Raw genomic sequence first — 23,450 nt, 5'->3', positions numbered from 1 at the left:
GGATGGAATGAGAGATCGTTGTTGACCACGTACCGGCTCGGCTTGGAACCCACTCTCCGAATCCAACTGGCCACATTAGATGATACAATGGGTCTGGAGAGATTCATCCAACATTCTCTCCGATGTTCCGATCGTCTCCGTTCCTATCAACAGGACACCATCACCCCCTCGTCTGCACTCCTCCAATCGCCTGAGTCAACAGCCTCTCCAGAACCAGAACCCATGATAATAGAGTCTGGAAGACTGACATCAGCGGAACGACAGAGGAGGCTGACCCGGGGTCTGTGTCTATACTGCGGTGTCAGTGGACACACCCGTATGGAGTGTCCCCTTCGTCCCATTCGGACTTCAGTGAGTGTATTCAGTACGAATATTGAACAATGTAAACCACTTACTACCACCGTACAAATAACTACTGCCTCTATTTCTCTCCTTGTCACAGCCCTCATCGACTCCGGGTCAGCAGGGAACTTCATCTCCCAATCCCTCTGTCGTCAACTCCACCTCCGTACTGAGGCGTCCTCGCATATATACCAGATACAACCGATAACCCAGTGCACTCGATCTTCGACCCGTATCCATCGACAATGCGAAGACATCCTTCTTCAAGTGGGGTTGTTACATCAAGAGAGGATTCAATTTCTGGTTCTGGAGGGTGCAAATATGGACATCATTCTAGGGCGCCCGTGGCTGGTGAAGCACGATCCCATCATCTCTTGGGGCACAGGAGAGATAAAGAAATGGGGATCTGGATGTACACCTGCCTGTTTTCCAAATCTCCCTCTTCAAGGTCGGAACCCCATTTCTTTGTTTGCAACATCGATCGAGAGCCCTCCTGAGAAGCAGTCTATCCACATTCCTAAGGAGTACAGCTCCTTTCATGATGTCTTCTGCCCCAAGAGAGCTTCCCAGCTACCGCCGCATCGGCCATGGGATCTGCGCGATCGACCTAGTTCCAGATGCCCAGTTGCCAAGAGGTAGGATCTACCCGCTCTCGCTTCCAGAGAATCAGGCAATGGAAGATTACATAAGGGAGGCTCTGAGTCAGGGGTACATACGTCACTCAAAATCACCAGCCGCCTCAAGCTTCTTCTTTGTGGCCAAGAAGGACGGAGGGCTGCGTCCATGCATCGACTACAGGGTCCTAAATAACGGTACAGTAAAATACCGATATCCCCTTCCTCTGGTACCAGCCGCTTTGGAACAGCTCCGAGAAGCTAAAGTCTTCACTAAATTGGACCTCCGCAGCGCGTATAATCTGATAAGAATACGTGAGGGGGACCAATGGAAGACAGCATTCGTGACCCCTACTGGCCACTATGAATATGAGGTCATGCCTTACGGTCTGGTCAACGCCCCCTCCGTATTCCAAAACTTCATTCATGAAGTCCTCCGGGAGTTTCTTCACCACTGTGTAATAGTGTACATAGATGACATCCTCATTTACTCCCGGAGTGAGGCCGAACATCGCCAACACGTTGCGGAGGTCCTACACACATTGAGAGAACATCACCTCTACCTCAAAGCGGAGAAATGCTCATTCCACCAGAAGTCGATTCATTTCTTGGGATACATCATTGACCAAACCGGTATACGTATGGATGGGAAGAAAATTGAGGCTGTTCTATCCTGGTCAGAACCCACTTCCATTAAGGAGCTCCAGAGGTTTCTTGGGTTTGCTAACTTTTATAGACGGTTTATCAAGGACTACAGCAGGATTACATCACCTCTCACTAATCTCCTCAAGGGTAAACCCAAAGGACTGGAGTGGACCAAAGAAGCAGCCGCAGCCTTCCGCCTTCTTAAGAAGGAGTTCACAAGGGCCCCACTCCTGACTCATCCTGACCCAAATCTTCCTTTCGTGGTGGAAGTGGACGCATCCACCACCGGCGTCGGGGCAGTATTATCTCAACATCATGATACACCGCCCCGACTGCATCCCTGTGCCTATTTCTCTCGGAAGTTGAGCCCGGCGGAGCAGAATTACAGCATAGGAGACAGGGAGCTTCTAGCAATCAAGCTAGCCTTGGAGGAGTGGCGTCACTGGTTGGAGGGAGCCAAACATCCGTTCCAGGTGATCACAGATCACAAAAACCTCCAATACATCAAAGAGGCCAAGAGACTATGTCCACGTCAAGCCAGATGGTCACTTTTCTTCTCACGTTTTGATTTCTCCATTTCCTATCGTCCAGGACCCAAGAATCTAAGAGCAGACGCTCTCTCTCGTTTACACGAGCATCACGATCATGAAGAACTCCCAACGAAGATTCTTCCCGAACACATCTCCATTTGTCCGATCACCTGGAACGCTCCTCCAGTCGTTGCCACTCCGGAAGCCCCTGCTCCGCCGGGATGCCCTCCTCATCGGCAGTTCATACCACCTGAACACCGGGTAGATCTGATCCACTCCTTACATACCTCGCTAGGCACTGGACATCCAGGGATCAACAATACTCTCTCGCTAGTATCCCAACGATTCTGGTGGCCAAACATGGCAAGGGATGTGAGGCAATATGTTCAGGGCTGTAAGGACTGTGCCCAATCCAAGAGCCCACGTCATCTACCCGCTGGAAAGCTCCATCCCTTGCCGATTCCGAACCGTCCCCTGGTCACACCTAGGAGTGGACTTTATCACTGACCTCCCTTCGTCAGAAGGTAATACCTGTATTCTAGTCATAGTAGATAGATTCTCAAAGTTTGTCAAACTAATCCCTCTGAAAGGTCTTCCCACAGCCTTTGAAACTGCCGACAATATCTTAATCAAGTCTTCAGGTCATTTGGTATTCCAGAAGATATTGTGTCGGACAGAGGTCCACAGTTCATCTCACTTCTATGGAAAGCCTTCTTCAAGCTCCTAGGTGTGGCCGTCAGCCTCTCTTCTGGATATCATCCCCAAACCAACGGGCAGACAGAGAGGAAGATTCAGGAGGTGGGACGGTTCCTGAGGACCTTCTGCAGTGGTCACCAGAACTCCTGGAGCCAGTATTTGGGCTGGGCAGAATATGCCCAAAATTCACTGCGGCAACCCTCCACCGGACTCACGCCATTCCAGTGCGTCCTGGGCTTCCAACCACCGCTCTTTCCCTGGGATGGCGAACCATCTGATGTCCCCGCAGTGGATCACTGGTTCCGGGAGAGCGAGAGAGTCTGGGACGAGGCTCATCAACATCTGCAGAGGGCAGTCCGTCGAAGCAAGGTAACCGCCGATAGGAGAAGGTCTGAAGAACCCAGATACACACCCGGACAAAAGGTGTGGCTATCCACCCGGGACATACGCATGCGACTGCCCTCTCGCAAGTTAAGTCCCCGATTTGTTGGTCCCTTCACCATCGTGGAACAGGTTAACCCCGTCACCTACAAACTACAATTACCCTCTCACTACCGTATTCACCCTACATTCCACGTATCACTCCTGAAACCCTATCACGATCCTGTTCTTCCCTCCACAGAGCCTGACCACGAAGAGGAACCCCCTCCTCCACTGCTCCTAGAAGAAGGAGCCGTCTACGCAGTGAAGGAGATCTTGCGTTCCCGACGTCGTGGTGGCCAGTTGGAGTACCTGGTGGACTGGGAAGGGTACGGCCCCGAAGAAAGGACATGGGTTCCCAGAGCTGATATTCTCGATCCTAGTCTCATGGTGGAGTTTCATGAGAGCCACCCTGAGTTCCCAGCGCCTAGAGGCAGAGGGAGACCACCACGGCGTCGGAGGTGTCGGCCCTCAGGAGCGGGCCCTGGGGAGGGGGGTACTGTCATGGATTGGTCAGGCTCTCACGACCCCCACTCACGAAGATCACCATCACCTGACTTCTAATGAGCACACAGCTGCATCACATTCACGAGCACCAGATAAAAGCACAGCACTCCAGTCGCTCATTGTCCGGGCTCGTCTCGACGAAAGCGGACAACTGAGCGACCACTCAGCGTAGTCATCCTCAGCTAAAACAAACGATTTACTTACCTGTTCTCTTTGTATTCCTCCTAGTCTTCCTGGTCCTCCCGAATCGTCCTGTCTTCCAGTCCTTCCAAGTCTGTGTCATCCTCTGTCAGCTGTATCTGGTGTGTGCTGTCCATCCTCGTGTATTCCTGTTACCCAGCCACGGAGGAAAAGACCCCAACATCATTCCTGATCCTCCTGGCTATCCTTCATGTGCTCCTTGTTGTCATTTAATAAACACCCTAACGTTTCCTTACCTCTGTCTCCTGTCCGCTTCATAACAATAATAAAGATATTTCATTTGGTATGTCTAAATTGAAATGTTTTGATGAATGATTATCATTTAAATAATATATATTTTTGCATTAGTAGTATATTATTATTATTATTAGTATGAATATCTAAAACTATACTGTTTTTAAGTATTTATAAGTAATTTTTTTATTTAAATAAAATTAGTAACTATTATTTAATTTAGATATTTTTTAGTAGACTGCACTTTTTTATTTAAAAATGTTTAGATGTTGGTAATGGATGTCTGTCTAAAATAAAATGTTTTGATAAATGATTAACCTTAAATTTTTCTTTTAGTTACACTTTATTTTGATGGTCTGTTTGTTGAATTTAAGTTACGTTGCATCTACATGCCAACTAATTCTCACTGGATTATAAGTAGACTGTTAGGTTGGGGTTAGTTTAAATTGACATGTACTTGCAAAGTTTCTTATAGTCAGTTAAATGTCTGTTGAAGGAGCAGTGTCAGCAGATATTAAAGAGTCTACCAATAGTCTACCAAAGTCAAATGGACCAACAAAATAAAGTGTTACCATAACATGTCAAATTTAAATACATTGAATCTTTTTACTGAAATACAATTAATAACTTAATTAAAGGTTATTTAATTTAGATTTTTTTAATAGACTGCAATGTTTTTCTATTTAATAATATTTAAATGTGGTTACTGGATGTCTTTCTAAAATAAAATGTTTTGATGAATGATTATCATTAAAAAATTGCATTAGTAGTATATTATTAGTAGTATAAATATCAAAAACTACTTTTTTTCTGATAGAAAATACTAAATAAAATCTCAATTTTAAATACATTTTTGTATTGAAATAAAACCTGTAACTTAGGTAAATGTTATTTTATTTTATTTATTTTTTAATAGACTGCACTATTTTTTATTTAAAAATGTTTAGATCTTGTTACTGAACAATAAGACAATTGGATCACCAAGTTGGATTTGATTTCAGGAAAACAAAACAAAATACACTCACCGGCCACTTTATTAGGTATACCTTTCTAGTACCGGGTTGGACCCCCTTTTGCCTTCAGAACTTCCTTAATCCTTCGTGGCATAGATTCAACAAGGTACTGGAAATATTCCTCAGAGACTTTGGTCCATATTGACATGATAGCATCACGCAGTTGCTGCAGATTTGTCGGCTGCATATCCATGAGCAAATCTCCTGTTCCACCACATCCCAAAGGTGCTCTGTTGGATTGAGCTCTAGTGACTGTGGAGGCCATTTGAGTACAGTGAACTCTTGTCATGTTCAAGAAACCAGTCTGAGATGATTCACGCTTTATGACATGGTGCGTTATCCTGCTGGAAGTAGCCATCAGAAGATGGGTACACTGTGGTCATAAAGAGATGGACATGGTCAGCAACAATACTCAGGTTGGCTGTGGAGATGACAGGATGCTCAAATGGTACTAATGGGCCCAAAGTGTGCCAAGAAAATATCCCCCACACCATTACACCACCACCAGCCTGAACTTATGATCCAAGGCAGGATGGATCCATGCTTTTATGTTATTGACACCAAATTCTGACCCTACCAACGTTTTTCCAATCTTATATTGTCTTAAATCACCTTTTTATTGTAGAGAAAAAAATGCAACATTCGTTTAGCAAAAGAGTGAGCAATTCTTGACCAGAATTTATATATATATTCCTTATAATATTCCTAAAAAAACTCCAGCTATGAACCAGTATTTGTATTTTAGGTTCAAGAAACCATTGTTTTTCTTTTCCTAAAGGCTTTTAGAAATCAGGTTTCATATCCAGGAATCCTGTCAGTGAAACTAGGACAGCTCACTGCCTCTGACTGATATGTATTATTTGGTAAGGAGAGCATGATAAAATACTAGCTTTTCCTCAGGCTACATCTTTCAAAAGGACTCCAGCAAATGCATCTCTCTCTCTCTCTTTCTCTCTCTCTTTTTTTTTTTCAATTACCACGCTAGAGTTCCGCCGTGCATCATCAGTGGCTCCTGAGAAGAAAAGAGAGGGATGTTTCATGTCAAGCCACTGAAACAAAATGCACAGATGAAATCAGCGGTCCATCAGCTTATATAAAGACCAAAAACAACCCCGTAGAGCTCCAAAGCAAAGCCGTCCTGTGATAAACTGTAATTCAGCGTCGCTGTTTTAAACCGGTAATTATTTAACATTGCAGATTGATGTTTTAAATGGCTCCTGATTTCACAATGAGGCACTTTTAAGAGCAATTATCCCGTGGCTCTGCCTCCTTTCTAGTCAATCTGACCTTCTGCCAGAATCTATGTGAGCCGCTTGATGGATTTGTATTCAGCTAATACAAGCAAACCTTTTTCAGCAATTCATCTGAGTGCGTCACTTGACCAAAACGCCAAAGCAGAAGCATCATGCATAAAACCCAGATCTCTCCCTAAGAGTGTTTTATACCTTTTGAGTGGCTTGTTTAACAAATCTTGACATTAACAAAATAATTAGTTTGCTTGTTTTTTAAAATCAGTATTTACTTTTTTTTATCTGCTTTTTGTTCCTGTGATGACCGCAAGAAACTGGGCCCCAAAACTTTACCATATAAAAACTGCACATTTCTGTCAACAATCACAGGCTCAGTTCATATATAGAGTGCTAAGAATGACTTTGCTTCATGAATATTAATTGTGTGTATTTGATTACAGGTGGTTTGTGGTCAAGATTTCTGTTTACTGGTTTTAAATGTGTGGGATTTTTTGTTGTGCACGTTTCACACATTAGCAACTTTGTAAAGCAACTGCTAAATCCTAAATCTAAATCCAGACTCACTTAAGTAATTTTCTAACCCTGTTACATTTGTATTTTTAAATTGCTGTAAAATATTGGTTTTTAAGTGGCCAGATTCAGTACAAAAATGAAAAGGAGGTCAGAAAGGGGACCATTTATAGAATAACTGATTTGTTTTCCTATTAAGCAGTGATATTTTCTCTTTTAATTGATTTTGAAGGGATTATTTATTTGTTTATTTACGCATTTTTGTATTTTTTATGGACCAAGATTTGCCTTACTGATCGTATCATTATTTATGTCAATTCTCCACATTTATCCTTCACCATTTATACACTGTATATTTCAGTTCGCTATATATGTTTTTTTTTGTATCAAATGTGTAGGCTGTAATTTTTTTTAATTATTAATTTTTGTTTGTAAATGACTGAATGAAAATTTAAATTAAACTTTCACCGGAAGATTCCCAGCAGGCAGACAATGTCATAAGATGTTATTATTAGGTTAGATTTAGGTCGTGACTTCAGGTGACCAAAATTATATGTCTACTGTCTATGGCAGGCGTGGGCTTAGTCCTGGAGGGCCGGTGTCCTGCACAGTTTTGCTCCAACACTAATCAAACACACCTGAATATGCTAATCGGTGTCTTCAAGATCACTAGAAATCTATAAGCAGGTGTGTTTGATTAGAGTTGAAGCCAAACTGTTCAAGACATTGGCCTTCCAGGACCGAGTTTGCCCACCCCTGGTCTAAGGACATTGTTAAGCTGCGGTCACACCGGGCTTTTGTCCCCAAAGACTTCCATTCATACGCACACGAATGCTTCAGACCGGAATCGCAGGGTCATGCTTTAAGTTTCGCAGTTCGCTGCAGTGCAAAGTTCCACCTTGGTGAACTCTGACCTGCGAAATCGCATCACTTGACTGCGTGAGACCAATCGAGGATCAAAACAGGACCTCTCTGGACAGGAATTTAAAACATGGAGCAATCGCTCGCTTTTTTAAATGTTTAATCATCTTGTTTAATCCTGCCCCTTTTCGCAGCGCCACACGACAGAATTTCGCACACACAAACTCTGGTGTGACCGCAGCTATATTTAGACATCCAATAAAGACATCAAATGACGTTAATATTTGGTTGATTTTAGGTTGGATGTTTTGTGTGGGTTCTGATGTTAACCGGATTTTCATGTGTTGGAAAGTGACCAAAATCCAAGGTGGAGCCAACATCTTAAACCAACGTCCTATTGACGTCAAATACTGATATTTATTCATCATGTATGGCAACCAAAATCCGATGTCTGATAGACGTCATGGTAACGTCTACACAACATCTAGCTCTAACATCATTAGATGTTGATATTTTTTAATTGATTTTAGGCTAACATTGGGTTCTGATGTCAACCCCATTTTCATTTCTAAACAAAACGCACTGTTCCCACGATGTTGGGGTACAACGGCAATCTGACATCATGTTGACATCCTGTGCCTGCCTGCTGGGTTTGTTCATCCTCCTTGTTGTTTGATTGATATTTCTGTAAAATGTTTGTTTGAGTAAAAATGCTCATTTTGTTTGTAATTTTTGTCTATGCTCTGCATTTTAAGGAATTTTTAAAGGAAGCACTGTTTATTTTATATATATAATTATTTTTGGGGGGTTTCACCTTTATTTGTTATTCAGTAGAGAGCATTGACAGGAAAGCATGGGGAGCAGAGAGAGGAAGGATCGGCATAGGACCACGACGCGGAATCGAACTCGGGTTGCCATGAGCACCGGAGTGCATGTGTTGACGCACTTACCACTACAATGTTTAATTTTTGTACCAGTACTTATAGTGTAGTACAGTTTTTAGTATGTTTAGATATTAATTTTAGTACAAAATAATAGTTTAGATTCAATTTTACAATTTTACAGATACAATTTTAATGAAATGAAATTTTGTTTTATTTTATATTATTTTATTTTACTTTTTAATTTAATTTAATTTAATTTAATTTAATTTAATTTAATTTAATTTAATTTAATTTAATTTAATTTAATTTAATTTAATTTAATTTAATTTAATTTCGGCTTAGTCCCTTTGTTAATCCAGGGTCGCCACAGCGGAATGAACCGCCAACTTATCCAGCACAACTTATTCCAGCTGCAATCCATCTCTGGGAGTTTAATTTAATTTAATTTAATTTAATTTAATTTAATTTAATTTAATTTAATTTAATTTAATTTAATTTAATTTAATTTTATTTTAATTTAATTTAATTTAATTTAATTTAATTTAATTTAATTTAATTTAATTTAATTTAATTTAAATATTTAATTTATTATATAAAATTTTTTATTTAATTTTATTTTATTTAATCAAATGTTCAAGCAATCTTGGAGCAATCACCTATTTCTTGTAGCTGTGGCTCATTTTATGTGTGCACTTAATTGCTTAATTTATACTCTCATTTAGGTAGTTCATTCCGCTGTGGTGACCGTGGCGCAGTGGGTAGCACAATCGCCTCACAGCAAGAAGGTTGCCTCGGCTGGGTCATTTGGCATTTCTGTGTAGAGTTTGCATGTTCTCCCCGTGTTTACATGGGTTTCCTCTGGGTGCTCCGGTTTCCCCCACAGTCCAAAGACATGTGGTACAGGTGAATTGAATAAGCTAAATTGGCCGTAGTATATGTGTGTCAATGCAAGAGTGTATGGGTGTTTCCCAGTGTTGGGTTGCGGCTGGAAGGGCATCCGCTGCTTAAAACATATACTGAATAAGTTGGCGGTTCATTCCGCTGTGGTGACCCCTGATTAATAAAGATACTAAGCCGAAAAGAAAATGAATCAATGAATGTTAGATATAGCAATAATCTTTAAAAAAAAGCAAATGAGCATCCATCTGAAGATTCTACTCATATACATTACGAATATAATATTTCATAACTGTTTAACATAATATCAGACAGATTATAGGACACCCTAATACTGCATCTAGCAGCAATGTAGCTCACTATATTGTGGATCAGAGGTGCAGGCGATAACAAATGTGTTGAATTCAGTAATGCTTTGCAAGCAGTTCCAGCATCAGATGATGTGAATCCTGAATATCTCCCATCCCCCTTTTGCCCGAATCTCCACCCACTGTCACACCACGAGAAGACAGATCAGTCAGATTTCAGCAGCTCACTGTTCATGTTTAATGCAGCTGAGACCTTTATCTGGCTCAGTCTCAGCAGGTCCCGGAGCAGGGATATCATCGTGTGCTGACACCACCTGCTGGCCAATCCCTCCCAGCCCCTCCTCTGATCCACCAGCCAATCGCTGTGCGCTTTCAGCATCACCTGCTTTCTGTGTCAGATCCACTGCCAGATCTGACACCCAATGCACAGGCCTGCAGTCTGCAGCCGGACACTGGCCAGAGTGACCCAGTTTCCTGCAGCTGGCCATCATCGGCATGACGCCAGCCGGTTTTGATAGGAGAAGCTGTGAGAAACTGTAAACAAAGCCATGGTGTGAAGAAATACAGTGAATTTTGAAATGACATAGTCTATCTGAAGAAATATAGTGACAGTTGAAGTCAGATTTATTAGCCCCCCCCCCCCCCCCCCCCCCCCCCTCCTGTATATTTTTGTCTCCATTTTCTATTTAACGGAAAGATTTTTTTAAACACATTTCTGAGCTTGAATAATGTGAATGTTCATTGTTTAAAAAAAAAAAGAATTTTAATTATGGCCTAATCATGGTAGTGGAACAGTTTTCTACTAAATAACCAATGCACTTCAACCAAAAACCCTTTATTTTGTCAAAAAAATAGATTGTAGAATGAATAAAGACCACAATTCAAATTTTTGTTGGTTCCAGAGGTCAAACAAAAATAATGTACGAAGTGTGTGAGCTTGCTTTGAATCATTTTAGCCCATCTGCAGCCACAGGACATCACATTTCTCACACAGCTCTGCCTGATTTAGTTGATTTTCAATCAGGTTTAGTTCAGGACTCTTGCCTGCCATTTCATTATTTGATTGTTTTCAACTTCAATGAACCCTTTACTGTGTGAACCGATTGTCCTGCATGAAAATTGTTGGCTGATGAACATTTGCGTTCACTATGCCATGTATCTGAGAGACATAAACCTAATCTTTCCCCTCAGACCCTGTTACGTCTATATGACGTTGTACAGTTTGGGGACTGTTGTTTCGGTTTTGCTGGTTTTGTTTTGCGTTTATTGCAAGGGTGTAGACTCGCTCTTGACACTGGTGGGGACATACATCCCTAGAGCGCATGCACTGAACAGCACAAATCATGTTTCGCGCTTTTTAAAACATGAATAAAGTACTTAATAATATAAAATAAACACTTAATAATACAAACAATCCCATCCCATAATGCAAAAGTCATCTTACATGATTTTACTGCAGTGCTTTGAGAAGGTATGAATGTACATGGTGGCCTATTTAAATGGAAACGCCTTAATAAAATGGGAATGGTTGGTGATATTAACGTCATGTTTGTGGCACATTAGTATATGTAAGGGGGAAAACTTTTCAAGATAGGGTATGTGGTAGTGGCATTTTGAAGTCACCATCTTTGATCTACAGTAACTGTTGTTTTTTCAATAGGAAGAGGGTCATGTGACGTATCCAACTTATTGGGAATTTCACAAGAAAAACAATGGTGTGCTTGATTTTAACGTAACTTTATTCTTTCATGAGCCCCCTCACATAAACTAATGTGCCATAAACAGGACGTTAATATCACCAACCATTTCCATTTTATTACGGTGTATCCATGTAAATGGCCCACCCTGTAGAGAAATTTAGAGAGATGTGTGATGCAATTTAACAGTTTTATTCCGATTATTGTTTTTCATAAATAATCAAAATCAAAACTGAATTTCGATTCACTGAAATTAATTAATTGCACTACCTTGGTTAAAAATATTACAGTGAACGCGTAGCAAACTTGACTTGATGGAGCATTATTTTATTTTGAAGTCGATTAAATTATTGGTAGGGACATTTCAGTAATTTGTAGATATTGGTGGGGACATGTCACCTCCATGCATGCCAATTCTACGCCCTTGGTTTATAGGATATGTGAGTTGGCTGTGTTGGATGTCAATCATTTGAGACTCGGACTGACGTGCGTTGACGCAATTAAGAAGAGCCCCAATCATTGTGCTGCAGGATGGTAGGACACAATATAAGGAAAACGCCGCATCAGTTCAGGATAGCTGGCATTTCGTGTGAATTTGAGATGTGTTTGACATTTGTTTTCTGTGTGTGTTTCTTCCCCTTTTGCTTTGATCCACTGTTGTTTGATTAACTTTTGTTGGTGTGCTTTGTTTGCCATGTAATACTGAAACGTTTTTGTTTTTAAACTCTTTTGAAAACTGGAACATCGTATCTGTGTATTATTCTAGATGGACGAGTGGGAATTGGTAAGCTCTGTCACGTGATGTACATGGCGCACATGCAGCATTCTTTTAGTTATACACACTAGGTTACAGATTTGTGGCACACTTGTAAGTTTTGCTTTGTAAAGAGAGAGCAGATAAGATATGACGTCTCGGACGTTGAAGGTTCAGTACACAACATGCTTTTCAGAAAAGGTTAGTCTAGTCTTTTAATTCTTTCTGCTGATGGTCTCTGCGGGGTCTTAGGTTCAAATTCTGTTGAACATTGAGACCTTGTATGCCAAGAAACTGATCTTTACCCTCTCGTGCATTTCTCTTTCATGAATAACTACTAAAAAATCACTTTACAGATGAAAACATGTATAAGTAATCCTGTAAACTGTCCTTCCTTGCTCTTATATTGCTACTGCAGGATGACAGGAAAAAAATGTATATGGCCACTTTAGGGGTTGTTTACAAAAAATGCTGGTGTTTAAAAAACTATAATTATTGATAAAATGTACATTTTATATTGTACTTTAAAAAAAAATTTAATTATTGAAAAAGGTAAACAAATTTTGGAGTCATTTTTGTATTGACCTCAATATATAGTCAGGATTTTTCATAGTACTAACATTTTAAACATTGGCGGTAATAATTAATGCTTCTTAAACAGCAAATTAGTGTATTAGAGTGATTTCTGAAGTATCATGATGAGATACAGACTAACTGAACAATTCAGATTTATCATCAAAAGAATAAATCAAACTTTTTACTGTATTTCAGATTCTTTTTCTCTCTTTCTCATAGTTATACTAACTAGACTGAAGCTTAAACTCTTACCTGTGACCTGGAAGTATTTTACCATCATTACTCAAGACTTGATTTTCGTCAGCTTAGCTGCGAGACAGCATCATTATGAGGCTTCCCGGAGCCCCTGCAGTCAGCTTTATGAATATGGATTACTGTTCAGGGCAGATTAGTGAACACAGCAAAGTATTTATCAACTTCAGCACTGTGATATCAGGGGAAAATGGGAATTATGCCTGCTTTTTGGTGTAATCCTCTGTGGAATCATGAACTAGACTTCAGGATACTTCAAATCAGAGTCAGAAACTGTCGTACATACTACTCCATGATCTTCCACTACTAAAAACGAGGCTGGAGAAGATCATTGGTATTAAGTAATGCGTTCTTTTCTCCTTGAAAATTGTGCCAATTAAAAGATATGCATAAACATTTATTTCTATATTTACCATTAACTTTGTAATGTTTGAAATGTTTTGATTGATTGATTGATTGATTGATTGATTGATTGATTTGATTGATTGATTGATTAATTGATTGATGGATTGATTTATGGATTGATTTGTGGATTTATTGACTCATTTTCCACAGGATAGCTTCCCAGCCAGGTTTGGAGGGATTCATTTTGTCAACCAACCTTGGTACATCCACGCTTTGTACACAGTCATCCGGCCTTTTCTCAAGGACAAAACAAGAAAAAGGGTGAGAGATTTTTAACATTTTAATCATGATTTTCTTTGACCACATGCCTAACATCATGCTTTTTAATAAGTCTTTTATTAAATATAATTGCTAACTTTTATATAAAATCTAACAAAAAAATTCTCAGAACTTTTATTTTCCAGCACAAATATGTATATAAAACGTCCTTTAATCAACATACTTTCTTGAAATGCAAAATGACAAGGTCGGACTGGCCATAGGGAGCACATTTCCCGGTGGCCTGATGGTCAATCTGGCCTGCCACCGTGACTCTGGCCTGCCGACCACCACCATGACCGATCGTTTTTTTATCACTGCTGTTGATATTGTTATAATTGTACTATTAAATAATATTGTGATATTCAAGATTTGTGAAGTCGTGCAGCCCCGGATAACTCGAGACTCATTTCCAGCATTAATGTGCACCTTTGGCGAAGCTGTTTTGAAACAATAATTATTGTGAAAAGTGATATACAAATAATCTTGTAATCTTGACATATTAGGGGTCTGTAAAACTGAAAACAAAAATCGCATTTCAATATTAAAAAAACCTTTTCTACAAAAATAAAGCAGCAATTTTCTGTCCTAAAGATTGATTCAATAAATCTTTTATTCAAATGATTATTTCAAAAGGGCTGATTCATTTAGAAACAGTTAAGAGAATGGATCATCTCAATCACTGACTCAAAAAGATTTGTTCAAAATTTTAGATACTTTAAAACAAGACAAAAATACTCAAAATATTTTTAATTTAGCATTTAATTTACATACTAGAGGGTCAATAAAATGTTCTTCTTCGGCTTTGTTTTGAACTCTTTTTGTAAACAGGTTAAAGAACACAGCGTATTCAATAATTAGTATTAATCATTTCTTTTTAGTCGAGTTGTTGCATCAGATCTGATATTCAGGAAAACATTTATCTTGCTTGTGTGATATTACTTAACTATATCATTTATTACACTGTGCTCAGCATATATGAGTACACCCCTCACAAATCTCTCATTTAAATTAATATTTTCTATAGGAAGCTTTACAATATTATATTTGTGCATATACATTAGATTAGTCAGTACTGAAGCCAAATCTGAAGCTAATCTAACAAAATAACTTACAATAATGGTTCAACAATTAGTAGCCCAAATTTATATGTTAGAGAAAAATATTAAATACAAATTTAAAAAAGAGAAAAATCAAGAGAAACAAAAAATATATACAATTTTGTTGCAATGTTATAGTTTGTAACTTTTTTTTTCAGTATTTTGCATGAATTTAAATGTATTATCTTTCCAATTTTAAAGATGTTCTGTGATTAAAACATTATTTGAATAAAAATATATGTTTAATAAATCTGTTTTATTCAAATGCACCACTATATATTACCTATATTCACTGAAAAATTGATAAAAATATTCATTTTCTAAATGGGGTGTACTCATTTATGCTGAGCACTGTAAATACTGTATAAAGGACACAGATGAGACTTTTTTTTGTCACTAATAAGTTATTATGGTGCCATTCTAATAAGTTATGATTTACATCTTTCAAGACAGGTGGCAAAATCAATGACATAATGTCATCTAGCACATCATTAAAACAATAATTACAATATTATCATAGATGATAAGTACACACAGCAAATTGCACAATCATATTGCATGTTAAACTAAAAACTGATTCTGTGTGCGTTTAGATTTTCATGCATGGAAACAATCTGAACAGCTTGCACCAGCTGATCTTGCCTGAGATTCTGCCGTCTGAACTGGGTGGCATGTTGCCTCCGTACGACATGGGCACATGGGCCAGAACGCTGCTTGACCACGCATACGACGAGGAGACGGACTACTGCCCCGAATCCTACACCCTGTCTGTCAAAGATCTGGAGAAAGACCTGTCGCCCAAAACCATGAAGAGGTTTGACACTTTTTTTTGAAAGTGAATCAGCTTTTATTTTTACATTTTCGTTTTTGTAGTTATTGTAACGTAATACAATTGTTGTTGATATTTTATTTTTATTTTTAGTAGTACATTTTAATGATTGTAAACTTTATTTGAGTTAGCTATGGAAGTCATTCCAGTGTTAAATAATAAAACGGGTTACTGCGATTTTTTTTTTTCTTTCTCAGATTGCATGGCATTAACTTTTTTACATGTGTTAAGAGGAAATCGCAAGGTTTTAAGATATACGGCCCTATCATACACCCGGCGCAATAAGGTGCAAGATGTGTTTGCTATGATTTGCTGCTATTTTCAGACCAGCGCAACAGCAATTTTCACAGTTTGCGTCACATCGTTTAAATAGCAAATTTATTTGGGCCACTTTCTGGTCTGAAAAGGAGGTGTTCAAAGACGCATTGTCAGCGCGTTGCTATTTTGAGCAACTAAGTCCAGCACAGAGCATGTTAGTTATGCGCCTATGCAGTTCCAAACGCTTACACGTTGTTTAATACACACAGTATGTACAGAAATACACAAATATCTTTACATATGACTGGAGTGCATACAACACTGTTTCCTTATCAACGAAAGTAAAGGAGTAAAGAAAAAAGTAAAGTAAAGAGAAAGTAAAGAACCCGAATGGAGGAGGCTCATTCTTTATCCTTTATCTTTAAGTGTTTAGTTTTTTCATTTACAAAGTCCACCATGTAAATAGCAAATGCACCATGGCGCGATGCAACTGAACCTTAAAGGGAATGGGAGATGAGACTCTGATTGGTTTAATGCACGTTATGTTCAAAACGCACCCGTAACTCATTAAGAGAATAAGCACAAGCCTGTCAGACCATGCGCCAGAGCGCAAAGCGTATTTTTCCATCCTTAAAATTGCAAAAGTGGATTCAGACCTTTATGCTTTTGCGCCATGCACTTTAGACTTTGCACATAGATCGTTATAAACTTTCTTGCAAATGCGAGAAAAAAGTCAGAATTCTGATATAAAAAATTACTTTTGTAAGTTAAAATATCAGAATTGACTTTATATCTCTTATATAAATATAATTCTTAGAAAAAAAGTTGCAACTGTGAGGAAAAAGTCAGAATTTTTAGAGAAAATGTGGCAGTTGCGAGTGATAAAATCAGAATTCTGGCAAAAAAAGTCATTTTAAAGATTAACTGTTACACTTGTAATTTGCAACGTATTTTATTTATTTATTTATTACATAGATTAGAGTGTTTTTTTTATTTAAACTTGTCCTTTCTTTCTTATTATAACACATTTTTTTGTGAAATTTACAATTTCTGAATGAAAATTGTTTCATTTTTTAAATGTTTAGTGCAACAATTTCATAAACATTTATTATTTAAACTTAATTTTAGTAATTACTTTAATTAACTTTACAGTATAGCTTTTATTTTTTATTTTTTTCATGTTTGAACAACTATAATTTAATTAAACTACATTTCATTTTATTAAATACAAGTTTTCTCTAAAGCAAGCATGTGAGGTCATCATCCTGGTCATTTTATGCTTGCTTTTTATTTCTGTTGTGCTTGTTAAGTAACATCATTTGGTGGCTTGCCATGGAAACAATGTTTGCTTGCTCGCAGTCTTCATTCAAGTGGAATCATCAAGAGAATCGCTCTGGATAACAAAAATAAGCATCTCTGCTAGAGGCATAAAAAAGCCACAGTGTTTGTTGAAGAAGTCACAGTTAAGCAGAATACTGTCTGCTGCTTCTCACTTGCAGTGCTTAGCAACTGACTCACCAGCTTTATCATTAAACACAGCACTTCTTAATAAAATCAGCATTATCCAGTCCATGCCTGACTAGAGAGGATTGCGTGGTTTGACTGATTTATGTAAAGTCACTCACCTAAGTATAAAGGGGTGTTTTGAAGTAATGCCATAAAAAATGTTTCCAAATATTTATTCTCAAAAGGTAATATGTTTTTGATGAACAGTTCTTCAAAGAACCTACACTAACTGACAAAGGTCTTGTCGTCGATCCCAGTTGTATGAGCAACAAATAATAACTTGACTTCCATCAGAAGGTAGATTTTTTTTAGATGAATTATCTATTGAACTGCATCCCAATCATCACAAACACTGCAGAAGACCTATTGGAACCCACATAGACCCAAGATTCTCAGAGAAATCAGTCAAGTTTGGTGAAGGAAAAATCAAGGTTTGGAGTTACATTCAGTATGGGGGTGTGCGATAGATCTGCAGAGTGGATGAACATCAACAGCCTGAGGTATCAAGACATTTGTGCTGCAATTACATTGGAAACCACAGGAGAGAGCAAATTCTTCAGCAGGATAGCGCTCTTTCTCATACATCAGCCTCAACATCAAAGTTCCTGAAAGCAAAGAAGGTCAAGGTGCTCCAGGATTGGCCTGGCCAGGCCAGTCACCAGATATGAGCATTTCTGGGGTAAGATGAAGGAGTAGGCATTGAATATGAATCCAAAGAATCTTGATGAACTCTGGGAGTCCTGCAAGAACACTTTCTTTGCCATTCCAGAGGACTTTATTAAGTTATTTGAGTCATTGCAGAGATGGTTGAATGCAGTCGTTCAAGATTATGGGAGTCAAACACATTATTAATTCTTTTTGCAGTGCACCATGACTTTATTGTTTAAACTGTACATTACTTCTGTTAATGTGACAAGACTTAATAATTAGAAATCAACTCATGATCATGTTTTATTTTGGCTTTTGCTTTTAATAAAAGCCACTTTTGATACCAAGTGATCAACTAGAAGTCAAGTTATTATTTGATGCTCCTAAAACCTGGACAAGACATTTGTTAGGTAGTGTATTTTAATAGTGTTTAATAGGCCATTTTATGAACATTTTCTAATGAACATGTTTCTACTACAAAGATCATTTTGTGGAATGAAAGGTTTCTTAAGATGTTGTTTGAAAGGGTCTTCATGAAACCATCAACACCAATAAAGAACCTTTATATTTAAAGCAAAACAATTATTTTCAACTCTTGTGCAAGTCATTTAAAGGAATAGTTCACCCAAACTAATCATAGAAAATTATGTCATTATTTACGAACCCTTCGCTTATTCCAAACATGTTTAACTTTCTTTCTTCAGTGGGACTCAAAAGAAGAGATTTTGAAGAAAGCTGGAAACCTGTAACCCTTGACTTACACCAGGGGTGTTCAACCTCGGTCTTGGAGGGCCAGTGTCCCAGAGAGTTTAGCTCCAACCTCTAATCAAACACACCTGAAGCAGCTGATCAAGCTCTTGCTAGACATACTAGAAACTTTCTGGCAGGTATGTTGAAGCAAATTGGAACTAAACCCTCCAGGACGGAGTTTGGACATCCCTGACTTACACTATTGGTTTTTCCTATATGGAAGTCAATGGTTACAGGTTAACTTATAAAGCTTTGGAACCACTTGGGGGTAATGAATAGTAAGTAGATGTTTATTTTTGGGTCAGCTTCATCTCTTTAAAGATTGCCAGTCAATGACCACTGTTTTGATTGGCTGATGTCACTGTTGATCATCAACATTATCCATTTAAAACTGTCATTCACAGACAAACTATTAAGAAATGACTAGCTTTCGTATTGGATAATTTGTTATATTATCTTTTTGGATCAAGACCTCCAGTCTCATTCACTTTCATGGATTTTTAGATGTTAAAAACAGCCCGTTAAGCTGCTTGATGTTGCAATTTTTGATAAATTGACATTTTATTATTATATTATTCTACTTTTTATGTATGGTCATGAACACACTTGTTTAAAGAGCAATTAGTTTGAATGTTTTCTGCCATTTATTATGCCTAGTGATTTCTCCCACTGGCAACTGAATCGGAAGATTAAAAACAACCGCAAAAGCTTCTGCATTGCCGAATCAGTTCAATAAAATCAAACTGTAAATTCAGGGTGTATGACGTTATTAGCATGGCCACACAGGAAAACATGAAGTCTTTTTTTTTTCGGCTACAATAAAAGCAGATTCAATTAAAAAAAAAAACCTTTTAAGGTCAAAATTATTAGCCCCTTCAAGCTAATTTTTTTTCAATAGTCTACAGAACAAACCATTGTTATACAATAACTTGCTTAATTACCTTATCCTGCCTAGATAACCTAATTAATCTAGTTAAGCCTTTAAATGTCACTTTAAGCTGTTTAGAAGTGTCTTGAAAAATATCTAGTCAAATATAATTTACTGTCATCATGGCAAAGATAAAATAAAAAAATCTGCTGTTATAAATGATTCACTGCGTAAACATAAATGTATATAGAGCGTAAAAACACACATGATGGCGGTTTACCTGTGACAAATATCTCAGCTGGGAGACGCTGGCTACCAAATATAGCCTTTGCAATGGCTCACATTTGATGCAGCTGTTTGTAGTGTGTGAATGATGTCAAAGCGTCCACGGGGTGTAGCATTTGGAAGAAAGTCTTAGATGTTTGGCTGCCAAGATCAAAGTACAGTTCCTTAAACAGCTTTGACTCTGAAACGAAATCTCCCAGTTCACACATAATCCATCTATGTACATAAAAGTCTAAGCTACAGCAGAACTCTGTTATTATCTCTTGGGTTGAACTCTTAAAATAATTAGTTATGCTTTCACTGGTGGAACTGGTGATGAAATTTGTTTATTGATATTCAGTTCAGTCTATACAGTCTCAAGGATATATAATAAGTATTGAACACATCACCTTAAACATATTTCTAAAGGTGCTGTTGACTTGATGTTGACCAGATGTTGGTAACAACCAAAGAAATCCATATATGTAAAAAAAAAAAATAATGTAATTAGTTTACAAATTAAGTTATGTGTAATAACATGAAATGACACAGGGAAAAAATATTGAACGCATGAAGAAAGGCAGTGAAAGGCCAGACTGCAGCTGAAATCTTTCAGTAGTTCCCTCTGCCCTTTGTCAGTGTACATGGATATTAGCTATATATATTTATATGTATATGTGTGAATGTTTGTGTATAAAGATATTGGCGCCAACATATACAGTATATACAGCTAGAAGGTTGCTGGTTTGAGTCCCAGCTGGGCCAGTTAGCATTTGCATGGGTTTCCTCCGGGTGCTCCGGTTTCCCCAACAGCCCAAAGACATGCGCTATAGGTGACCTGAATAAACTAAATTGGCCCTAGTGTGAGAGTGTATGGGTGTTTCCCAGTACTGGGTTGGAGCTGGAAAGGCATCTACTATAAAAACATATGCTGGAATAGTTGGCTGTTCATTCCACTATGGCGACCCCTGATAGGAAATCTGAAGGAAAATGAGTGAAGGAATGAATTAATTTTATATATATATAGTTCTTTCTTGGCAGGTCTCGTAAGATAAAACCTTAGGCTCAGATAAATATAATAACTATTATAACATTATTCATTATAACATTAACAGTCTATGAACATTAAAAAGGCTATCTTCATAGTCTGTTATAGAGCTGTGATGTCTATTCTCTATTTTTATTTTAACATATTAATGTGTATTTCATAGTGTTTTATTTTTAGTTTATTGAATTCATACTTATACAGCACTTCCCAGCAAGCATTTTTTGTTTTCAAAAGATGTCTAATAGACGTCTAAACATAGTCGTCTTGGAAAAAACAAGGCTTAAGTTGGGCTGTCAGTGAAAATCTAACAGATGCTTAAGAATAGGCCAAAACTAGACTTGTCATCAAATAAACAGAAACGATTGATTGTTATTATTATTATTATTATTATTATTATTATTATTATTATTATTATTATTAATACAACCTTTATTTTACCAGGAAAGATACATTGAGATTCTCTTTTACGAGAGCGTCCTGGCCAAGATTAGGAAATACACATGTCACATGGGTCTAACAGACAACAACCAACATGAATCACACATTGACAAACAAACTATTCAAAACATCTACAAGCCTGTGTTTCAGTTTCTAAATCATTAATACTCTTCTTTTAAAAACATTTAGTGAAATCAATTCTTTAAACTGCAGCATTGTTTGTAGATTATTCCATGCAAAAGGTGCTGCATATTTAAAAGCCTTTTTTACTATCTCAGTCCGACTACACATATAAAGTCTGTCTAATCTGTTTTAGTCTAGTTTTGGGCTATTCTTAGACGTCTATTAGATTTTCAATGACATTCCAAGTTTATCCTTGTTTTAGCAAAGCTGTCTATGTTTAAATGTTTATTAGACGTCCATTAAACTCAAAATTGTTTGCTGGGTTTGGTGAACACCTGTTGTTCCTAAAAGAGTGCTTTATAAATAAACTTTGACTTTTGACTTTAAAAATTGCGCCTATCACAAGGAAAAGAAAAGCATCGGACTGTTGTTTTACATTCAGGCTGTTGTTCGTTATTTTTCCCACTCATTGTTTTTAATTGCTGTCTGCATGTCATTCTTTATATAAAAATATGTTTATTTTTCAATAATGACTTGGTGAATGTACAGTGTTTTACTGCTAACATACAGTATCATAGCCTACTTTCACAAGTCAGTCAAATCCTGGAGGAATCATTTTGTCCTACATTATTTCCTTCTGAATATTCAGTAGTGCATCCAATTACACTATTCACACTTCTGAATGTAAATGGAGCGCAAACTGGATTGCTTTTATTAATGCTTGCAGTTGTCGGATAAGGTATCGTTTTTTGTTTTGGTTGAATTTGCAGGATTAAAGTCACAGGTCTGTGCTTAAATGTGTCTGTCGTATGAAAGTGCCCCAGATCTGTGCATGATGAACAACAGCACACTGTCCTCAAAGCTTCTTATGCCTTTACGAGAGGGCGAAGTCTAAAGTAGGCCAGCACAGTGAACTAAGATGACATGTTCCATTATGCATCCTTCACTTTAAACGAGAGTGACATGCGCAACGCGTCATTCATTTGTACTACGGAGTGTGTGGTGCTTTGTGGATGGATCTAAATGTTTTATTTGGGTCCTGCTGTTACCAACAGCTTTCACTAACTTTATGCCAATTTTAAGATAAACCATGTAGTGATTAATGTTCATATAACATTTGGAAGATTAATATGTGCTCTCATAATGTTGAGATAAAAAGGTTTTATAACAATATTGTTTCTAGAATGTTTCTAGATATTTGAATGTTTTATATATTTTGAATGATTCAATTTTACTGTTACTCTAAACTGTTTTTATGTCAGTATCTTTTTTTTATGTAAAGCGTTTTGAGAATTAAATTTTAAAGATGCTATATAATAATATAGAGACCCTTAAAACCAAGCATTCAAAGGAAGGAATTTGGGAGTGACAACTGGGCTAACAATTCTGACTTCAACTGTAAATAGCCCAGTTGATCTAAATAAATGGAATCTTTCTAAACTATTAAAAATTATCTGGTGATTTTATATTCCTATCGCAATATATATCTAAGCAAAACAAAATATCTCAATTTCAGACTTTTCTAATATCGTGCAGCCTTAATGGAAATGTTCTGAGTACATAATTTTCATAACATATTATATGTTTTCATAATGTTGACCGAAAATGTCCTTAAAGCAACATTCCGACAATGTTGTTATGATGTTAATCTGCTGATGTTAACATTAATGTTCTTGGAATATTACGAAAGAAACATTCAAAGAATGAATACTGAAGTTGGGAGTAGTTTTCAATAATAACATTATCATAACGTTTTATAGAATA

The 23,450-nt window shown here is 37.6% G+C and overlaps 1 protein-coding gene across 1 annotated transcript in view; it reads left to right on the top strand.

Moving 5' to 3' along the window:
* The window catches only part of clvs2 (clavesin 2), a 55,500-nt gene that overhangs the window by 24,774 nt on the left and 7,276 nt on the right, over positions 1-23,450 (top strand). Inside the window, exons 3-4 of the mRNA XM_056445340.1 lie at positions 13,747-13,857; positions 15,548-15,768. Coding sequence (XP_056301315.1) covers positions 13,747-13,857; positions 15,548-15,768 — 332 coding nt within the window. The remainder of the gene's footprint in view (positions 1-13,746; positions 13,858-15,547; positions 15,769-23,450) is intronic.

The sequence above is a fragment of the Danio aesculapii genome, chromosome 20, assembly GCF_903798145.1.
Source record: "Danio aesculapii chromosome 20, fDanAes4.1, whole genome shotgun sequence".
NCBI lineage: Eukaryota > Metazoa > Chordata > Actinopteri > Cypriniformes > Danionidae > Danio > Danio aesculapii.
This window is presented reverse-complemented; position numbering and strand designations above follow the sequence as displayed.